Below are 22577 nucleotides of genomic sequence, written 5' to 3'. Positions count from 1 at the left end.
CTTTGAAACATATTTTTATTCAAATCGCATGTGCATAATTATAATATAGTTTACATTTTGATACAGCAGTGGGTTAATTATTTCCTTTATAATATTGACTTATTTCCTGTGAGCTGGGCGTGGCTGGAATTTCGACTGAAACTATCCTTAGGCTCCTCCCACTGTGAACAATGATGTGAAACTTTTGACTGTTCTACTTCTCCAGAGGTTCCAAATCCCAGAGATGTGACACAGAACGCTCTGATTGGCAGCCATAAAGCCCGGCCCGGGACACAACAGTGACATTCCTGTGTGCTGATTAGTAAAAGGTTTTGTAATGAGGAAAGCTTTTGTTTTGTGTCTCCTAAACCCCTCAGATGAAAAAAGGGACAGTATATGGTCTTTTGTCTGCTGATTCAAACACTTGTGTACACTTTGAGGCTCATTACCATCTTAATGGCGTCATGGCCCTGTCGTTTGGATGCTGTTCCACCTCAGCAGACAAGAACAATATTTGCCAGACTCATAATATTTGGTTCTGATGTGGTACAACATTTCATTAACCGCTGCTTAATGACAAAATAACATTTGATTTTTTCTTTCTTCAGCTTGTCCACACTTATCTGCGTTTTGTGTGCTGAAGTATTTGTTTACCCCCACTATATGTATTATAATTCTTATATATACCCACATGATAGTTGGAGACGTGTAGTTTGTTCTAATTTATTTTAGTAATTTTGACAGATTATATGTTCGTCAATGTCAGCATATAGTAGTGTATTGTGTTTGTATTAAGTTCCTCTATTTGTCTTTTTTCTTTCTCTCTATTAAAATAAGTAAACATACTTAACATCGAACGTGGAACAAAACACAAGAGAGCAAAAAACTACAAAATACAAGTGGCCCAGAACATTGACTGAAATCAAATCAATTTACGGCTCATCTTGTGGGACATAAATATCCCACTTAGTTAAAAGTCTGTTAAATAAGTAAATTTTCAAATTAAGTCATTATATATATATATATATATATATATATATATATATATATATATATATATATATTATATATATATATATATATATATATATTATATATATATATTATATATATCCTTAGGGTTATATATATTATTCCTACATGTTCATTTTTCGAATATAAGGTATAGTTTCAGTCCGGTCCTTAATCATCGGTTCATTGTGTGTCCATTTCTTCGTGATGGATTTCTTTCCAAAGTTATCCAATTAAGGTATTTATTTATTTATTTATTCAGTAGAACAAAGCAGTTCCCCTATTTCTGTTTATAATTTCAGAATGTATAGTTGAGGTTTGAGTCAAAGTAGTTGTTTTGAAAGACTTAAGTATTTGACAAAGGTATATTGTGTGGACTTGTACCTTTCTTTGTTGTGCTGTTCTGAAATCTATACCTCCGTCTGTGACACAGAAGAGGACCGGTCCTCTTCTTGGCACTTGTCGAATAACCTTCCATTTTGTTATTGAATATGAGTCATTCTCTTAATATGTAACATTTTTTTATCTTTTATATTTTGTATCTGCATACCAGTTGTTGCCTTACATTGTGGTTTGGTGAACATTTACGGTACTTTGTTATTCATGGATACATTTTTCTTCCCGTCAGTGCTTTTCGACACAGAGCCTGCCTTGTCCGAGCACTCGGCTTTTGGGAGAGCAATACCACAAATCTAAGACAAACAAAACCTGGTGCACTATCAGCAGGCTGTGAATGCAGCTACCTGATAAGCTACAGAGCAAAGGCCCTGACCGGAGCCCGTTGCCTGGTTACCTTTTGAAAACAGAGACACTTGTCGCAGGCACAATGCTCAGTTTACCCAGAAATCCTCCCTTCCCCCTTCTCATATGTACAGTACCTCATGTACGAGATCCTCTTTTAACATATGTTCCATGTTTTGAACAGTAGAACTTCAGTGTATTGTGTCCCTAACCTTTACTGTATGTGTCCTGCTCTTAACAGCAAGCTCCATGAGCATCACTGAACAAGACAAATTCTAATATTTGTGACTGTTAATGAGTGAGTGATACTGCCAAAAATCTTTTGTCTTTTGGAATCCCAGATAATATATCTGTTATTTATATTATACACAATGCTTTTACAACGCAGCAAATATGTGCTAAATTACAATTGCTGAAGTATTGCTCAAAAAGTGTATGGATAGTAGGGGTGGGTATTGCCTAATACCTCAATACATACGTATCTAGATACTCAGAACTTGATACAATTCATGTCCTGATAAATGGATAGCCTTGTTCACAATTTACACACATTTTGTTTTGATTATGTAGAGTAACAAAATACATATGAATTTTATCTTCACACTGCCTGTACGATCAGAACACAACTGTCCTATGATTACTTCACCTTTCCACAGAGGCAGATTCAGCCTTAATCAGCTGTCAGCAGGTCAACAAGTGTATAACTCAGTAATTTATAGTGAAATTATGTTCACAATACACATATATCGATAAATATATTGCCGTTTTTATGTTTTTTGATAAGTTCTTTGACTCCTAAGATGTGCTTTTTGGCTCCAAAGCATTCTGGACATGTTTGTGTAAATTGTAGAGCGACACAATATATTGGGCGGTGGTTTGAATGCTGGTCTCCTCAGACTGATGCAGATGCAATGAACTAAATGTTTATTTTCAGACCACTTGAATGGGATTATTATAAAAATCTGCCATATTCAAAGTGAGATTGTGCAGGAAATGTGTACTGCCTCTGGAGTTTCATTCGCGCCGCTGCTTTTCCCGGACTCAAACTGACAGCGAGGACTCTGGGTCACCGTTCCACGTGCGCTGGTCAGGACCCACCTGTCACGTCAGACTACTACTGCATCCAAACATGTTGCACCCACAGCCTTGCCTCAGTCTAGCAACCAGCACTCTTTGCCTCCAGCCACTGTCCTTGAAAATAAAAGCAAGAACGCATTGGATTGGATTACACTCCAGAGACTCTGCTTTGTCCTCCACGCCTGATGACGGGGACGACCGCACATGAATATTCACAGACATTAATATTTCAACATGCCAGCATTAAGTAAGTAAGAGTCCTGTGCCAACTCCTGCTCACCTCTTTGAAGCCCTCGTAACGCCTCTACCTTGCCACATTATTCCACCTCCTCCACATTTTCCATCCATTTCATTTCCGAATTACTGAATGGACAAATTGCCTGCTGGAGAATCCGTGAGAGTGATTAATAGTGGCTCTTGTTTCTGAGTCCTGTTAATAGCTGCCCGGCCGCTCTGTATTCTGAGCTCATTTCTTTTTCACAGGTAGTGAGTACAAGTGCCTCCTGGGCTGCTGCCAAGGCGTTATTATGGAAGATATATTGGCTTCATTTTATTTGAGCCCCTTGGTCATAAAGTCAATGTTACACTGACAGATATTTCAAGTTCTATGTCTTCTAATTTCTCTAATGCTTTGACCAAAGAATTGACCTTCCGACCGCAGCGCCCTCACCGGTATGTTAATCAAGCATACAATAATGTCCAGTGAGTTAAGCTGCGGAACAGTTTTGGATCAATGATTCAAATTAGTGGCCCATGGGTTCGTAAAGGTCAGGCCTGATTGCTTAGAGGCCAGAAGACTATCTCATGCGAGCTTCCATGCTTCGCCAATGTTCAGTTGGAACTGGCAACATTGTGACTTTGACTTTGTTTGCATGCTCCTTAATGTGTATCAGTTTCTGCACATCCATGTATTGGAAAAGGTGAGTGCAGCGCGGCTAGTCCCTGCTATCCAGAGTCCATCGGTCATCATCACCGTGCCGCACCATAGGCCGATAAACGAGCCCCAAGCACATTCATCACTTAGCCATTTGATGTCCAGCACTACTGCACCCTCTGCTCGTAATGTGACTTCACTGGCACGGAACCTGCCATCACCATAAGCAGGAGAGTTTTAAAACCGAGAACAATACATTTTTACAACTCTGTATCAACCCTTTTTCCTCACACATCATAATTTGCACATGAGAATCTGCTTCCGTGGTTCTATGGTGTCAGCGCAATCTAGGGCTGCAGCTATCGATTATTTGAGTAATTGAGTAATCTATTGATTTTTTTTCTTCGATTAATCGAATAAGCTTGTTCATTCCGTAATCCATTTAAAACATATTAAAAACACATTTTATTTTTAGTTTCACATAAGTATGTCCCCAAACGGCAACATCCCTGTCCAAGCTGTTCTGTTTGTATATAAAGGACTAAATAAATTGTTACCAGACTTGTAAACAGTTACAGTAGCTATGAATTAATTTGCGTTTATGTCATATAACTTAAAGAATTAATAGTGGATTTTTTCGCCGATTTGAGAACTCGAGCGACTGTTAGTGCCTTTTTTTTTTTTTTATTCGCTTGCGCACACTCACCCCCCACCCTCCTGTTGTTTCCAAGACTCCACCTACCATCAAACCACGTGCGGAAGCGAGATTTCCGTCTCTTCTGAGCTCGAACACAGTCTTTCTCTGTCGTAATTTTTGTACTGTATAATGAAGGAATTCGCTAAACACACACATGCGCAGTCAGGGAAACGTTCTACTGCTATCCTGGGAACGAGCCTGTGCAATAGCACGCAGGGAATGTGTGAGAACTACTCCGCTGTCAACGCTACAAGGAATATGAGTTTCAGATTGTGCGCCAAAAATCCTCTATTTCTTTAAAATAAAAAAACTTGTTTGTAAAACTTTATGTTGAGGGAAACCGTCTGAACGTCCATATTGTTCCATTCATAGGCCACGCCATTCTTGAGTGGTGTCCGAATGTCCAAATTTGCCACAATGCACCTTGAAAAGTAGTGTACAGCAATATAGACCACCATGCATTGCAAGAGTCGTAAAAACAACAGGTCTTTAACTGGGGACAACACGAATGAAGCAGAAGAATATGAACAAAACACTTGCTAGCGTTAGCTGTTTCCTTAGCTTTTAAAAGTTGAACAATCCAGTGCGTTTGTTGTTGAATGTGATATCTATGACTTGTATGGTGGTTATTTGTCCATAAATATGTGAGTTCCAGACAGATACTACAATATTTATTACGTACATAATTTTTTATCTGTTTTGTGGACTTTTTAAAACTCTGAGTCAAGTGACCCATAGCAAGGAGAAAGTAGTGAGCAAAGTGTCCCAATCACTTCATAATCATGCTCCTCCGTGCTCTTTCACACTCGTCACTTGTAAGATTAAAATACGTGGCTCTCTTCTCTGTTGTGCTTTAGTAACGGCAGGTCTGCGTGTAACAAGCTCTGTGTGAAACAAAAATGACAAGTGCACTCTGCATGCCACAGATTGACATGTTTTTACTAAATATGTAAATTAAACAAATCATTGAGGAAATAAGATTATAATCTATGCTTTTTTGTAACCCTTCATGACTGTGTAGAGAAGCAACATAATAAAACAAGTATTATATCAATATTAAACAGCAAATCTTACAAGTATTGATAGTTACTGATGGCTGGAAGACTGATGAAAAGGTTAAGGGTCAATCTACCTTCAAGAAAGATAATTCAGGACAATAAATGGAGGACATCATTGAGGTGACTACATCTGCAACAATGGATTCCTACTGGGACACTAACCAGTGCATTATTATTATGCTTGAAAATAATTAAGAATTCACCCTAAAGCGGTTGCTACCAAAAGCATTTTTATTTTTAAACTGCTCACACACTGCCAGTACTGAAACTGGAAGTATAAAATGTAAACGTTGAGCATTTTTCAAAAATAAATAAATTATATATATATATATATATATATATATATATATATATATATATATATATATATATATATATATATATATATATATATATATATATATATATATATATATATATATATATATATATATAATTTCAAATTTTATTAGGCCCGAGCGCCACAAGCTGGCGAGAGGCCTATTAATCTCGTAAGGCCGTGCGAAGCACGGCTGCGAAAGTGCGCACGTAGTGCGCACAAAATCGAGCGCGAAGCGCTCGCCCACTTCCAAACACTCACTAACGCACTCCTCCACTCATGCACGCCCCGTGCATACTAATTAGTTGTAGGAAAATGGAACATTACCGTTGTAAACGGGCGAAGCCCGTGCAAAAGTTCGCACTAAACGAGCACTTTACATTGGGATGACGACCGCGAAGCGGTCGTCATCCCCATATAAAGCACTCATTTGCGCTAAGTAGCTCACGAATACGTTCCCCATCTCTTGCATGTTCCGTGCATATAAGCATGTAAGGCAAAAATTGAACATTATTACTGTATAGAGGGCCAAAAACACAAAGTGGGCGGAGCCCACTCAAAATTATCGAAAGTACCCGTCAGTGACCAGGGACCCACACCATGAGGTAGGAAAGCGCGAGCGCTTTCCGAAAATGTATAGTTTATGATATTTGAAAAATGGGAAACATTGTTTTCGCATCGGAATATTATTCTTTCTTTCTTTCTTCTTCTTCTTCTCGGGACCAACCCCCCTATTTTTCACCCAGTGAACATTGACGAAAAGTCACAAAAATTTGCACGCCTCTAAAAATCGTGCCTCTCTACATTCTGGCTATTTCCCTTTTCTAAAATTAAAAAAATTGGCGCGTCAGCGCCCCCAAATGTACCAAAAATGCATTGAGAGATGGGAAATGACCCAAAACAAATCTGATCGTAGAATCATGAAATTTGGCGCAGAGGTAGATGGTGACAAGAGAAGTAAAAAATATTATTACGGCAACGCCGTCCGCCCAACCAAATGTCGGCCATATTGCTTCAAAAATGGCTAAACATGACTTCGGAGTTTTTCCAAACGTCGTACTTTTACGAACTCCTCCCAGGGCGTTGGCCCTAAAAAGCTGAAATTTGGTGAAAATGCTACTGAGGAGTGGGACATCAAAAGTTATCCAAATTACATTGATACCTCTCACGGTCTCTGTGCGGCGAAGCCGCAAACTGTAGCTAGAATTTCAGAAATCTCCCATATTTAAAATTTCTGCCGTTTGCGCAGATAAAGTCCGAATTGCGTCAAATTAGAATCAGTTGTTAAACTCTTTGCCCTAAACCTACTTGAAGTGAAATAAATTCATTTGGCGCCACAGCGCCCCCTACAGATTTTATATGGAGGTTAAATGTTTAGTTTTGCGAAATTATATGAAATTTGACACACAACTCAATTTTAGCATCCCCATCAAAAAAGTCAATGACTCATGTCATAATTGTTATGGCGTTGCCGTAACGATGACCGAAACCTTTCATGTTATTCCAATGGGGAAATCGCCAGAACATGTTTACACTTTAGACTTTCACAAACTCCTCCCAGGGCGTCAGCCCTATTAACCTGAAATTTGGTGAGACTCATCTTCAAGACCATCAAAAGTTATCCACATTTTCATTCAAAGAGTCACGGTGTCTGTGCGGCAAAGCCGCACATTTTGCCAAGAATTCAAAATAAAATTGCTTTTTGATGGTAAAACAAAGGGGAGAAGATGTGACAGCGTCACAGATTCAGCAGTAGGCGTAATAAAAGGACAATTGGGGCGCGTTAGCGCCCCCTCCTCTTGCGGCGTGGCGGCGGTGTGGCGGCGGCGTGGCGGCGGCGTGGCGATATTATTATTATTATTTTTATTTATTTATTTATTTTTAATAAAAAAAATAAGTAAAATAAAAAATAAAAAAAACGTATCTATAATTGGTCATTAATATGCAAATCGATTAAAAATCGGAAAATCGATTTTTTTCAACCCAGCTCTACTAAATATGTTTCCAATCCTAATTCCTTCCACATAGCGTAACATACTACATTATTCGCAGATAATTTCAGTTTTTGTCCTCCATAGGCCTGCGCTGTGGGAAGATGATTATATATTTCCTCTTGCAGAGATAATCCAGTGCTTTGCTAAGAACATTAACACAGATAATTGTGTGTCGAATCTAAAAAATATGGTTCGGTAAATAAGTGACCAGAAGCAGAAATTGGTTTTAGGTTTGAGTGGGGGTGGAAAAAGTCGAGAGAGACGTTTTTAGTACCTCTACCATACTATATTTCAGGTTTTGTTTATATTATTTAATCTTAGTTCCACAGGGTTTGTTTTATGCTTTGAGATAGCTTTAAGTCACGCTTTGTGGGGTTGTTTACTCATTGTTTAATCATTATGTCAAATTCTAGGCAACAATATTAGTACATTAAAAATGTGTTCTAGAGAACAAGGCCGTCATCCACAATGGCCCATTTGTTTTTAAATATTTCTAAGAACAATATTGTTTGTATTATTAAATTACACTTCTCACCTGACGCAATATGTGAAACACTACAATTGTCAGAAGTTCAGAACTATATAATACACATTTGAATCCTAAAGTAAATTAGGATAGAGCATTTTCATAAATATTTTGTATGTCTTGTATTTGTTACAGTTTTTATAGTGTCAATAATGCATTAATTTAGAATAATCTGTTAAACTGTGCTGTACTTTGCTTTGTTATAAAGCTGTTACTAATCTCTTCTGGCACCGCCCAGGCAAAAAAAACATTGTGAAAACTTAGTTTCACAACAGAGCATTACGAGGGATTATATTGGATGCAGCCCTCCCTGGACAGAATGAAGCATCATAGTAAAAGGATCCCTAGTGCAGCCCTAGTGCAGCCCTAGTGCAGCGCTAGTGCAGCCCTAGTGCAGCCCTAGTGCAGCCCTAGTGCAGCCCTAGTGCAGCCCTAGTGCAGCGCTAGTGCAGCGCTAGTGCAGCGCTAGTGCAGCCCTAGTGCAGCGCTAGTGCAACGCTAGTGCAGCGCTAGTGCAGCGCTAGTGCAGCGCTAGTGCAGCCCTAGTGCAGCCCTAGTGCAGCGCTAGTGCAGCCCTAGTGCAGCCCTAGTGCAGCCCTAGTGCAGCCCTAGTGCAGCCCTAGTGCAGCCCTAGTGCAACGCTAGTGCAGCGCTAGTGCAGCCCTAGTGCAGCGCTAGTGCAGCCCTAGTGCAGCGCTAGTGCAGCGCTAGTGCAGCGCTAGTGCAGCCCTAGTGCAGCCCTAGTGCAGCCCTAGTGCAGCCCTAGTGCAACGCTAGTGCAGCCCTAGTGCAGCCCTAGTGCAGCCCTAGTGCAGCCCTAGTGCAGCCCTAGTGCAGCCCTAGTGCAACGCTAGTGCAGCGCTAGTGCAGCGCTAGTGCAGCCCTAGTGCAGCCCTAGTGCAGCGCTAGTGCAACGCTAGTGCAGCGCTAGTGCAGCCCTAGTGCAGCCCTAGTGCAGCCCTAGTGCAGCCCTAGTGCAGCCCTAGTGCAGCCCTAGTGCAGCCCTAGTGCAACGCTAGTGCAGCGCTAGTGCAGCCCTAGTGCAGCGCTAGTGCAGCGCTAGTGCAGCCCTAGTGCAGCCCTAGTGCAGCCCTAGTGCAACGCTAGTGCAGCCCTAGTGCAGCGCTAGTGCAGCCCTAGTGCAGCGCTAGTGCAGCCCTAGTGCAGCCCTAGTGCAGCGCTAGAGCTGGGTTTTGATTCAAATTTCAAGAATCGATTCGATTCCGATTTTTACGTTTCAAAATAGATTTTTTCGATTTCTCAGATCCCATCCAATTCGATCCGATTTTGATTCAATCCGGTGGTTAATTTTATTAAAAATGAAAAATGTATTTGAACCGTTTCCTTCACTTCATGACTGTGTAGAGAAGCAACATAGCAAAACTAGTATTATATCAATATTAAACAGCAAATCTTACAAGTATTGGTAGTTACTGATGGAAGACTGATGAAAAGGTTAAGGGTCAATCTACCTTCAAGAAAGATAATCCAGGAGTCCTGAATTATCTTTCTTGAAGGTAGTTTGAAGTTCACTGAGGGAAATGTAGAAAAGAATTTTAATTAATTAAAAAAAAAAAAATGGATGTACGAATCGATAATCGGTCATTAATATGCAAATTGATTAAAAATCGGAAAATCGATTATTTCAACCCAGCTCTATGCAGCGCTAGTGCAGCGCTAGTGCAGCGGCCGTAGACGTTCCATATTTGTTTCTATTATGTGCAATTTTCCTATTGCCTTTTATTTTGTAAATAAAGTAATTTTCTACTTCTGAAAGCACACTTTTCTGTGATTGGTTAAATCCTCATTCAGAGCTGTAAAGAGGCTGACCAGTAGAAGAAGAGGTTGGCAGGAAAATAGACTAAAAATACTGAATACTGCACTGAGCAAAGCTGGCTGCAAGCTCAGTTTCATCTGTCGTCCCGGGGCAGAGGCAAAGTCACTACAGGAGTATTTTTGCTACAATAATAACATTTCAATTTTGATACTAGGGGAAAAGGCTTGATACTGATTTTGATATCACAATGAAGATTTAAAGCACTATTTTTTATGTATCTAAATGTAACTTGCAACACAGAAGAATAGCGATTTTTAAAAATATAATGTGCTCTTATTCTAGTTTTGACAAAGACCCAGATGATTGTAAAATTATTTAGGAAAAGGTCAACTTTGTTCTATTCATGCAATTTACTTGTTTTTGCTGGTGGTGTGGGTTTTATTGTGTGGGGTTTATTTCCAAGTTTTTATCCATTGTTCTCATGTGTAATACACCCCCAAAACAAAGCAAAGCCACATTCAAGAATCACAAATCAATGTCCCATCATCCTTTCCTTGAGTTTCACATTGATTTTGCTGCTCGGAATTCAGGTTTTCTAGCACTCTGCTGCCGTATCCGTGTGCTCATTCCTGCATCTATTACTAGGATGAGCAGTGCATCTGTTTGCCAACTATAGGAAGGGATCGGCCACCTAACCACGGCAAGGTCAGCTCACCATAACAGCCATTTAATTACCGTAGTGCATCTCGCCACCATGTGAGGAAATCGGCAGCTGGCCCGGTTGGCCTCCAGAGAGATGAGATTGCTCTGAAAATAGCCTTGTGGCAGTGGCTTTATGATGGTCCGAATGCACATTACCACCAGCCTTTATCTGGAGTGCTGCTGTATTAATAAGCAGGCACAAAGGGCTCTACTCCTCACTACTGAGTTCCCCAAGAACCAGCTGTTAAGTGTCTTAATGGAGCTATGTTTAATTCATACACACATTGAGAGCTGCCTGAGCAGTCTGCCTTCTCTGGCCAATTATTGTGGAGAAGGATCAACCTCGTATCCGTCATATTACCAGATGTGCCACTGTGCTCTTAAAGTACAGGGAACGGAGAGCAAATCAATAAAGGGGCATGAGTTATCAGTCAGAGCACATGCCAACACCATACAGCAGCTTGCTTTAATGAGCCAGTGATGAATGATTAATCACTGTTATATCAGCCAACACGTGTCCATGTCTCCAAGTCCCCGGAGCTTTGGAAACATAGACAAATGCATGTCGTTGGATCTGGTCTCGAGATGGATGCTTTTGCTCTTTTCGTGGCTACACTCTGCTGGAGTTGAGTATGCGCAATACTTCAATGCTGGTATTGTTTGTGTGTTGTGGCAACTTTCATCAAACACACCCCGTATACAAAATAACACAGCCAGTGCCGTATGAAGTAATTTCATGGTCTGAGGTCCAATTTACTGCTGGACCAACATGCTAATGTGGTTCTGTCTGTCCATGATGTGTGTTACAGCGGCTTTGACAGTCTGGGGTCTTTTGGATTACAGTTACTTATGGGACTGCACATCTTTTTGAACACACATTAAATGTCACAGCTGTTTTTTTCAGCATCCATATCCAGTGTGGCAAAGTGACTAAAATGTACAATTGGTTCTTTGACGCTTCTGGTGGGGTTATTTTTAACTTGATTCTACATTCACCTGTGCGCCTGTGTACACTGGAGTGGTCTGGGATGAGTGTCTGAGCTGGAGGCATGAATCAAGCTAGTGGTCTCTGTTAAACTCTAACAGGTCCTGACAGTATTTGCCTGTGGCGTCCTACTGGGCTCCACACTCAGGTGCACTCTCCACACCTGCCTCGGAGAAGCTGAGAGCAGCACAGACCCCAGACTATTAACATCAGGCCTGTCCTGGACGGAGCCGAGTGGTGAAAAGGAAAAGGATTAACCATCTTGTTATCTTTTAGTGGCAGTCTTATCTTGATGTCCTGCTGAAGTGCAGAGGACAGGAAGGCCAGACTGTGATGTTCTGCAGTGCTAAGTGCTGTGGACACAATGTGGGGCTGTACACACTGTGCTGCTGCAAAGGCATTTGTAAAGGAATTGACGTTTTCACAGTTATTACAAAGTATTTTGTCAATAGACCATTTGCCTCTGTCCTCGGGGAGCTTTCAGCAGCTATTGGATATCCTTTCAAAATCTGTGCCGTAACCACTGGCCATGTACTCCTGCAATAACATATATGCTGTACAAGTTTATAGTATTTGTATAGATAGACTCAAATGCTGGTATTGTATCTGTAAAACGGTTATTTGTACAGAGGAGTCCACAAGTCCAATTTGTTTTGTCCTATAGCCAGTGGTCTAAATTTAGACCAGAACCCTGGACAACATAGGTGCTGGGGGGGCCCCTTGGCCAGGTCTTGAAATGCAGTAGACAATGGAATAAGTGTTTTCTCAGAATAATGGCATAAACTGTAAGGCAACAAAGCCATCATTCCATACATCAATTAGGAGATGTTATTACCTTGTAAACATGTTGTGGCTGCTTAACTGCGATCCATCTCGGTGGCATTGGTGACGTGTCATCTGCTGATGTTGCTTCCTGAGGCGTGGTCAGCCTGACAGACCTGGCAGGTTGTCCAGGATGGCCACGCTTCCTGTTTCCCGCTGGTCTCTGGAGTAGCTTGTCCCATGCGTGGGAGAGGAAGGCCCCGTCGTTGTGGTTAATGCTGTCAGTGCCTCACTTTCTGATTTCAATCGCCTCCTTACTCCAGCCTTTCAACTTGTTCAAACGCTGTTCAAACTTTGCCAATAATTAGTTCATCCAAAGACAAATTCCACAGGAGAAAAAATGCAACACAATATATGAAGTTCAGTGCAAATCATGTAAAAAAATCTTACAAAGGTGAAACAGGATGAGCATTCCACATCCACAAAAAAGAACACCAGAAAGAATGTGAGAAGTGAAACATCAGGGAGGCTCATAAGAACAAAAAAGAAAAAGCAAAGCAAGAGAGTCTAAAATTAGCCATGTCAGATCATTGCAAAAGTATATAACCACATTATGGACCGGGCTGGGGCATGGGTCATTGGATCAGAGAACTACAAATTAAAACGCTGGATTTGGAGATGATTGAGATCAGAAAGTGAGGCATCAACCATGTGGATCTATCTTAAGACAAAATTAAAGTTGTTAGAGTAAAAGCCATCACTGCACAAGAAAAGTTTCAAAAGAGGTATTGCTTCATGTGAAGAAGTGAAGGAGGGACCCAGGAATGTTCTGGGAGGTGCAGTGGTTCTCACTATGAACTGTCTGTGGCCTGGACTCACACTATAATCACTTTAGCTGTCTGGACTCCATCCAGCACTCTTTACCTCTCCTGTTGACTTAACATACATTGGTGTTTTTGTAGGATTTTATGGGATTGTACATTGTGCTTGATTTGATCAACATAACAAGTTACAAGTGAAAAAACTGTTTGAAAATTGGTACTCTTTGTAAAATTCAAACAATGAAAAAATATTTGGCAGGACATTAGTCTGGACATTCAGAAATGTATAGTACTATGTTTTGGAGAGCCTATAATTTTTTTTACAATCTGTTCTAATTAAGTTAAAAACTGAAATAGTTGTGAGCCAGAAAAGCCATTAATCCCTAATTTGCTGTGATTTTTCAGGGGGACTGCATTTACGCTCTGCTGCTCTAAGCCGCCTTAGTTATGTGTTCATTTCTGACATAATGAAGCCTCCGGCTGGTAAACCATCATTTGTTTTGCTTCCCTCTCAGCTGATCTCCTACAGTATAAATGTGTATTTTATAGTATTCTGAATTCTGCAGTTGTGAAGCTTCCGTTTTTCTGTGAATGAAGTAGCTGCTCTCGTGGCTCTTGTGTTGGATCAGCGACACTACCTTTTCATCACAGTTGGCGTTGGGCTCTGGACAAAGGCTGGACTGGGGCCCCACAGGGGTCTGGTCTGTATCAGACGCTCTGTTTGTTTTTGGGGGGTTGGGGATTGGAGAGCAGAAGTCCTGTGACAGGAGACACCGGCCCGCAGAGACATGTGGCTCTGAGAGGTGAACTCCTGCAGACTTTGGAACTCAATACCTGTGGCTATGAAAATATTTCAGACTTCTAGTTGTGACTGAGATTTTATTTAAATCCTTTTTTGTTGAAGAAATCAACTTTGGCCATTGTATTACTATTTTTGCATTACTGGCTAAATCTGCTGATCCGTCCATAAAGATCTATGGCTATGGATAAACTCTTCTGACACATCTTTTGTTCTAACTTGAATTCTCTGCTACGTCTGCAGTCATTCAAATCACTAAATCTATCATTACGACACTCCATCAGTTTTTATGCTTGCCTGTGATTTCCTTTTTAATATCCTCCCAGATGGCTGTATTGGCACATTTGGGTCTGTTTCTCGTGAGGATGTTTATCAGCTCACTATCAGTGGCTGTAACGTCTGTCCTATCATCTGTAGAGCACATTCAGAGCACTCCTCTGTCACCGGCTCAGCGTGTCCCAGACTTCAGTCCTGAAGGACGTTCTGCTTCTCTGGACCTTTATCTGACCACTCTGGTGCTTCATAAAGTGGCACTCACTTTATGGCGTGTGTGTGTTTGGCTCCAGGACAGTTTAAAGCAGAGGGCTTCGGAGGAGTGGCAGCTGCTTAAATCCAGTGTCCGCACCTTGTAAAATGGTAATGAATTCTAAAAATGAAAAGGACAATTCCCAAGGCTATGGCATGCGTGCAGCCCCTAGATAATCGACAGATCCTTTTATTAAAACAAGACTAAAATTGCCTCTTAAGGTCAGCTCATCCGATTCTCTGGAACAATTAAAAAGCATTACAATGGCAGTCAGTACATGGGCATCAGCAAATCTTCCCCTGATGACACTGTTCAGTTGTCATTTGTGTCTATTTTATGATCATGATTACTATTGTACATGGTGACTGAGTGCTGTCGATGTTCACGTCAGCAGCAGGCAGCATAAATACATCCCCGATGGGCTTGTCTGAAACATGTCAAATGCCCAGGCAGCAAACTAAAATGCCCATCATTTGTCACCCCTTCATCATTTAAAGCTCAATTATGTGAGAACAGCCTCGGGTCACACACACTGGGAATAGGATGGCGGCGTTGTGTGGCAAGTGGAGCTTTCAGGCTGCATTACAGCACAATCACTATGGTTCAGCGCACACGGCCCTGTGCTACACTAAATAAACCAGACTCCACCAGCTCTTCCGAAGCTCTTCAAAGTGAACCGTTCCAGCAGGGCCACTGGGAGGACGCACAGGAAACCACTTCTGAGGATGGTCTGTGTGCTGTGCCAAATTCATATTTTCCAGTATGGTCACAGGGGATGAATCTGCATGTTTGTGATGTGCAGTTTTCATTTGCTCGAGCCAAACTGCCGTTTTATCATAATGAATCACGGTTTACTCCCATCACTGTCGGTCTAAAAAGTCACTTCTGTTTAGTCTGGAACAATAATGTCTTTCAAGTGCGTTACAAACGATCTTTAACTGAAAATATAATGTGTTTGAATTTAGAATATATTTGGCGTTCAAGGACAAATGGCTGCACAGCGAGCATCTGTTCATTTGATTAAATTAGTGTGAACATGTCGTAGATATTATACCAATAATACACTGCTCCTCAAGCTTACAGTGTACCACGAACGAGGCTAATGAAATAAAAAATATGCAAATCTCCTTTCTGGTAAACTGAAATTAATCCCAATGCCTTACACCTTGCTGCTCGAGTCTTTTCATGTTGCTGTTTTTCTTACGGGCCCAGAATAGCTGCTGTCTTTAGCTCCTCCATGATAAGACTTAGCTTTTCAGACTTTACTCAAGGACTATCTCGACGGAAAGGTGAAAGGTCAGTGAACAAGGTCCCTAATCCTCCCGGTTCTCGCTCGGCCCTTCACTCTCTGAAGGTCTTTAGCTTGCCCACCAATAGGGTCACAACAGGTCGCCCCAACAAACTGCCCTGCACTGTCACTCTCACATGATTTATCACTAGACTATAGAATAAGGACTACTGAATACTATAGTATGGTAGTGCTTCAAAAATAGGCTTTAGAGACTAGATTATTTGGTTAGTTGATGATGAGTATTTTTCAGGGCACAATATAATGATTGTTACCATTTTAGAAGTTCTTAAAAAGTGAACATACGTCACATTAACTTTAATTTCTCATTCAGAAAGTTTGATTTCATAAAGCTGGTCATAGAATAGAGATGAATAGTAATCTTTTAGGCCATTTGGATGAGAGAGAATTAAGGATTTTACTGTTGTTTGGTCATGGGGTCAACAATTGTGAATAATCGTTAATTTGTGATGTTTCTTCTTACAATCGTAACACTAAAAATATATGCAGATGACATGCCAGTCCTATTTACAACTGTTTTAATTAAGCCCCTGGCAGGTTTTCTGGCTTATGGCTCTCGTTTCATTTTCTGTTAATATATGTCATAATGTGTGCTCGTATAGAATATACTAAAGGCAAATAACCGCTCTGCATTGACAATTCCTCTCAACCAACAAAAACTTCAAAGTGTGTTTCCATATAAAGCACCTTAACAAAGCAGCAATTGTCACCGCTGGAAGCTGCCAGTCCTCTAAACGATCATTTTAATTGGAACAACGATTGGGAGCCAAACCGCTCCATTGTTAGCTCCGGTTTTAGACCAGCCTCTTCTCAAACACACCCTCAATAGTAAAGTAATGTGACTTCCCATCCACAAATGCCCATTCTGCTACCACCTACTCAATCTTTCCCTATGTCTTCTTTTGCCTCCTATATCTCCCTCCTCCCTCTCGCTTTTACTCTTCCCTCTGTCTCGTGAGCACCCCGGCAACCTTCTCCTCTGAGGGATTGGTTGCCAGGAGACAGGATTCGCTCCCCATTGTATGGCGATCGGCGACAAAGGTTGGTAGGGGCGGTGGCTGCTTCGCGGGTCATCCAGTCAACGGGCCCAGGGAGAGAATTGCACAGAGCCGCAAAGAGGGCCCCGCCTTCTCGTCAAGAACCACCCTGCCATGAGGGTGGGGGTAGTGCGCGGGAAGGACCACTAGACTGAATGAAGTCGTGTGGGGGGGTGCGGGTGCTCCAAATTCCTAATACTTATTCCCGGCGCCCTAGTAACCGCAGGATGTGCCGTGTCAGACTCTAGTGGCCACTGTGAATAGTTATTAAGAAAGTCTTTTTAATTAGCTAGTGCCCTGTTGGACACATGGTTTGACTCATAGTTTAAGGATATTATTGTTTGGAGGTCTATACGCTAGGGTTGTCGAAAGTATCAAAACTCGGGTGATGATTGATACTAAAACTAGGATGGAAACTGGATACATCATTAAGTGCCAATACAAAAGAAAATCAGTAACAGGACATAATTGGACAGTTGAAATCTATAAAATATTTAAATCTCATGTTTGGAAAGACTTCTATGGGAAAAAATGTGTCACTTTGTGTTATGAACATTATTCACAAGGAAAAGGTAGCAGAGCAAATGGCTCTTTACAAATATGTGTTTTGGACACATTGGGCTGAGATTAATGAGGCGCGCAGACTCTTCAACTCAACAATAACAAGAAAATGTATGACAAGAATGGAGTCAACTGTCGAGGACTGGACTGAAATCACTTTGGACATTACAACATGGAAAAATGTACTTTTGTTTTGAACTCGAATATGAACAAATTGACCAGACACTGGGACAAATGGCACTGATACACACACACATGCCTGATTTACCCTTTGTCATTTTCTGGTTTATCGTTTGGGCTGTTCTATTTAGTTTTTTTTGTCTTTTCACACTCTGGTCTTTTTGTCTTTTTTTTAATAATAAACTATTTAAGGGCCATGTGGTAACGCGAAGAAAGCAGCCTATCATTATTTTGTGTTGAAAATTACAATGTATTGTCTAAATCGTTATCAAGTATCAAGCATATCTTTTACTTTGTAGAATTTGACCACAGTGCTGTAGTAACTCTTTTATGGCCATCCTTGGACTCTAGTAATGGTCTCCTTATCGGCTCATTATATTCGCCTTAGAAGAGAAAAGCTGGTGTACCCAGCAGTGCCTTTACTCTAAATAAAGCCTGTCTGTTCCGTCCACATGCAGCGGGCGGTGGTAGACATTGAGCTCGCTAACATTATTGCATGGTAGGCTTACTAAATGTTGACTGTTAATGATTAGCAGCTCGCAGCAGTGTTGTTTGTGTAGGAGATTGAGTAAGCCAGTCTTTTCTGTGTGCTTATTTACCCATTAATACAGTGTTGGCCTATTGTTTTTAAATCAGTTTTGGGTTTCATTTAATCCCCAAATGAAAAACAGCAGGATGATTACAGCAACCGGGCATTAGAGAGTTATTACAAATATGTTTAGTAAATTTGCATGTTACTTTATTGCTTCTTTTGCCTTCATATTGCCGCGTTCTCATTATGTTTACTACCATGAATATATAAGCTTAAGAAAAGGGATGTCGAGATGGAGACACATTTGTAGACTTTGGACTAAATGGAATGTTTCTTTGGGACTTTGTGTGCTGTAATTCTCTTTTCTTTGGCTGTCTTATTCATTTAGTTTTCTCTGGTCCTGTTTCTTGTTTTTGTTGTTCTGTTCTGTTTATTTTAAAAAATAAAATAAAAATAGGGATGTCAAGAAAATTAATAATTATTCAATTCACAATATAATCAAAATCACAAACAATAATTGTGACTATAAAGTAAATTGGTTCATTTTGATCCAGTCTACATTCGAAAATAAGAAAGCGTAAATGTTTAACTGCTTTTTTATTTACTTTTTATTTTATCATTCCGAAAGTTTGATTTTATAAAGCTGGTCTATACTTGAAAGTAAATAAAGGCTTTCACATGCAGCTCGGTCATGAGTCATTGTTTAATCATACAGTTCACCTCACAATCATAACATTCACATTTTATTCTGTGACACCGCCAGTTAAAATTGCACATGAACATTTGTTTAATCCCAGTGTTGGACAGCAAGAGAATAGAGATATGCGATAAATAACTACCGTATTAAAATATACTTAAATCTAATAGAACACTGTGCAAGTAAAAGCAAAAGTACAAGGCAACAACACTTATGTACAATAAATGGCCTGCTATGGTTATTGTCTGTAAATATCAGCAATCCTCATTTACTAATCGATGGAGAACTGAACTTTAGTGATGCATGCTTTTTTGTTTCTGCTTTTGTCTGTGGAAGAAGTCATTTTCTACTATCTGTACTTGTCAAGACACTCGCTGACACCACCGTGACTTTCCCATTCTTTGGTGAGTGACTAAACGTAATGTCCCACTGGGTGAACTGTAATTTAAACAAATGCCTGTTCCCTGCCTGACGCCTGCCATTGATCTCACTGCTACACCTGACGATGTCCCTCACTGTCTGTCACAGCAACATTCACTCAGCCTGATAAACGCTTCCAGACCAGTACTTTCTCTTGTGCCAGGCAATTTTCATCTTTTTAAATGCAACTTTGAGAAATGCCCCGGCTCGTTTAAGCGCCTGATGAATTGACCCAGCTTTCCGTCATGCACACGCCGGGCCCCTGTATCTGTTCTGACATTGATCGACACATCTCGCCCAGCTGTATATTCCGCGTCGTTCCTCTTGCTTTTGCTGATGGCTACGGATCACTCTCTCATCAAGGCCGTCTGTCAAAACTCGTGGGCCGTGGCAAGCAGCTGCTGCACCGGTGACAGCATAGGAGCTATTCGGTGTTTAAGAGAGCTCATAGGCCCAGACTGTGGACAATAGAGGGTGTGACCTGCACTCCCCGGATCTGGTCACGTTCTCTTTTGCAATACACAGGAACAAGAGTACAGCTGATGAGAACAGTCAAGGGAGTTTAACCTGTTGCATTGTGACGCGCTCTTTGTGCCCTGAGGCCCGGAGGCGTTAGGTCGATGGGTGTAGTTTTACTTAATATAGGGCTCTGCAAATATCAAATTTGAATCATGACTACAATTATTCGCTCCCATCAATTTAATTATGTTTTGAATGATGTGGGCACTTGTTCTTCCCCACAAATACTAGAGCAGTGAATCTTTAACATTTTACACCCAGAAAGATTTGGCTTTCCAAGTACCACCAGATCTAAATCAGGACTATTTTAGGGCTAATTTATGGCTAAACCAGGTCTTAATTGGGAATACACCATTGCCACCGTAGTTTTACCAAAGAAATGACTCAAGAAGAGTAAAAATATGGGAGGAATATTACTAAAAAGGGCACTCTACCGTACCACAGTTTGAGAAACACTGTACCAGAGCAAAGCCACTTGTTCAGTCTACAGTGGCTCTTATACGTTAACTTGACTGTATTTATCACTATTTATTTATTTTTCATCACTGAGCAGCACTGACTTAAAATATCTACATTTTGTGAAAGTAAATGTAACGCTGCTGTGTTGTGATGCACAGTGTTTCTTGCACAATTAGTTTTAAAGTTGTTCCCCTGGGCTTGCTGACTGTAAGGTGGCAGACTGTCAGAGGGATTTTAATGTGTTGAGGCAGCATGTGACAAGTCCATTCTCAATGCACTGTGTGCGCCGTGCCGCCTCTAAATCCCATGAATGGAGGTTCTGAATCCTGTGCATGGCACCAGGAAATCACATTTGTTTTGTAAATATAGGCATTGAAAATCTGCTCTGCTTTAAAATGGTCAGCAGTTTATCTTTCACAATCACCATCATTTGGCCTGGTGTATATAGTGATCTTCTTAATTGGTATATATTCAGTGCTCCAAGTGCTTTACCACATGCAACATTTAAAAAGCACCTCACGCCATGTTGTAGCTAAACTAGAACATGCTTTTTTCCTGAGAAGCTGATGCAAACACTTCTGGGTAGTTTGACGGCTTACTAAAACTTTTATCTGTTAAGTGTTACTACAAACGAGACATCTCGGCATAGATGCGTCTTTGAGTTGAGCATGGACAGTGGGGTTTGTTTAGTCTCACCCATGTTTTAACACAAAATCTGTGTTTAACAAAGCTGTTTTGTGTGTTTTCTGTGCAGGTTTGGTTTCTGGTCTGGAGATCTCCTCGACAGGCCCATCGTCTATAGAGAAGGCCAGTGGAGAGAGTGTGAAGCTGGACTGCCAGTTTACTCAGGGCTCTGAGGACACTGGGCCGCTGGACATCGAGTGGAGCTTACGTGCCAGTGACAGCCTAAGAGAGGACACAGTGGTATGTTGCAACCACACGCTGACTCATAACCATGTTACTCACTGAATTATAATTTGTCTTGTGAACTACACAGTTTTCATTTCCTACTCTTTGTAAAACAATAACATAAGGTAAATGCAGTGCATGTGAATGTTTGTTGTACTTGTTGTCTGCTGGAGCATAAATGACAAAATGTCATTACTCAATAGTCCAGTAATGCTTGGGTTACTTTGTCCTCCTACAGAATATATAACTGACTCCCTTTTCCTCCTCTATGACTCTGTGCACTGACTCTGAACAGCTCGGCTTGTCTCCGGGTGGTGGACTTCCCTGTTCCATTTTGACCTACTTTGTTTCTCGGAATCATTATGACTTTATTTGTGCAGTCTGCATCATCTTGTTTTGATTTGCAACCACAATGCATATCTAATTTAGATTTAAGTACGGACAATCATCCTGAAGCATTTTGCATTATTGTTGCCAAACATTTGAATGTCTAAATGTAAAACGTTTGGACATCGCTCGCTTGAACATGTTTGTTCTCCTTGACCTATCAAACTTAGCTGAAAGCACAAATTCACATTTGATCAGCCCTTAACCAAACCGAAGTCACACTCATAAAATTGTCTATGCAACGAGTTTTAAATACTATTCTGAATGACTTCTCATTATTTGTGATGTGCTCAATTCAATGGGTTTAGATTGCTGCTTCTCTGTAATATTTTGAGGACTTTTGCCCATTTAAAAGATAAAACATTTAGTTTTGAATAGTTGATTGCGATGACATTTTTTATCACTCCAAAAGCCATGACTAGAATACATGTAGTGTACAGATCTGTTCCAACCGGCTGGTCAACATACCTGTGCTTTTCACGTGAGAGATGAGTTTGGAAAGACAACAGATGCTATCGGTGAGGACCAACCCACAAGGTCATACACAGACCTGCTCCCAATTTCCTCATCCTCGGTCTGTATGGAAATGTGCCCTATGGGTTTTTCATCATTCATTTAATAATTTTTGTATTGATGAAATTGGGAATTAATACCACTGCAGAGCCCAGTGATCTGTATATAAATATCCTTCATCCAGGTCAGGTTGTTGAGAAATGCCAAGCATGCCTATGGCATCAGATATTTGCATTTGGCTTCTAGGTGAAAGAAGAGAGAGTTCTGGGCTTTCAGCAGCGCTATGAGAATATTTATAAAGGAAAAGTATTAAATCCAAAAGTAGACTTTTGTGAAGAGATCATGGTAATTGGCTGGAAATAAATGAAACCTGTTTCTTTGTCCAGTTCTACAAAGCCGCCTCTTC

At 40.7% G+C, this 22577-nt stretch overlaps 1 protein-coding gene across 1 annotated transcript in view; it reads left to right on the top strand.

Annotated features, from left to right (window-relative positions):
- cxadr (CXADR Ig-like cell adhesion molecule) overlaps positions 1-22577 on the top strand; it is a 32177-nt gene that overhangs the window by 800 nt on the left and 8800 nt on the right. The window contains exon 2 of the mRNA XM_072446703.1: positions 21117-21286. Within this exon, the coding sequence (XP_072302804.1) occupies positions 21117-21286 (170 nt within the window). The remainder of the gene's footprint in view (positions 1-21116; positions 21287-22577) is intronic.

The sequence above is a fragment of the Eucyclogobius newberryi genome, unplaced genomic scaffold (assembly GCF_026437365.1).
Source record: "Eucyclogobius newberryi isolate DKJ021-1_F unplaced genomic scaffold, fEucNew1.0.hap1 SCAF_15, whole genome shotgun sequence".
NCBI lineage: Eukaryota > Metazoa > Chordata > Actinopteri > Gobiiformes > Gobiidae > Eucyclogobius > Eucyclogobius newberryi.
The sequence above is the reverse complement of the archived record's forward strand: the minus strand, read 5'-3'. Positions and strand labels throughout refer to the sequence as shown.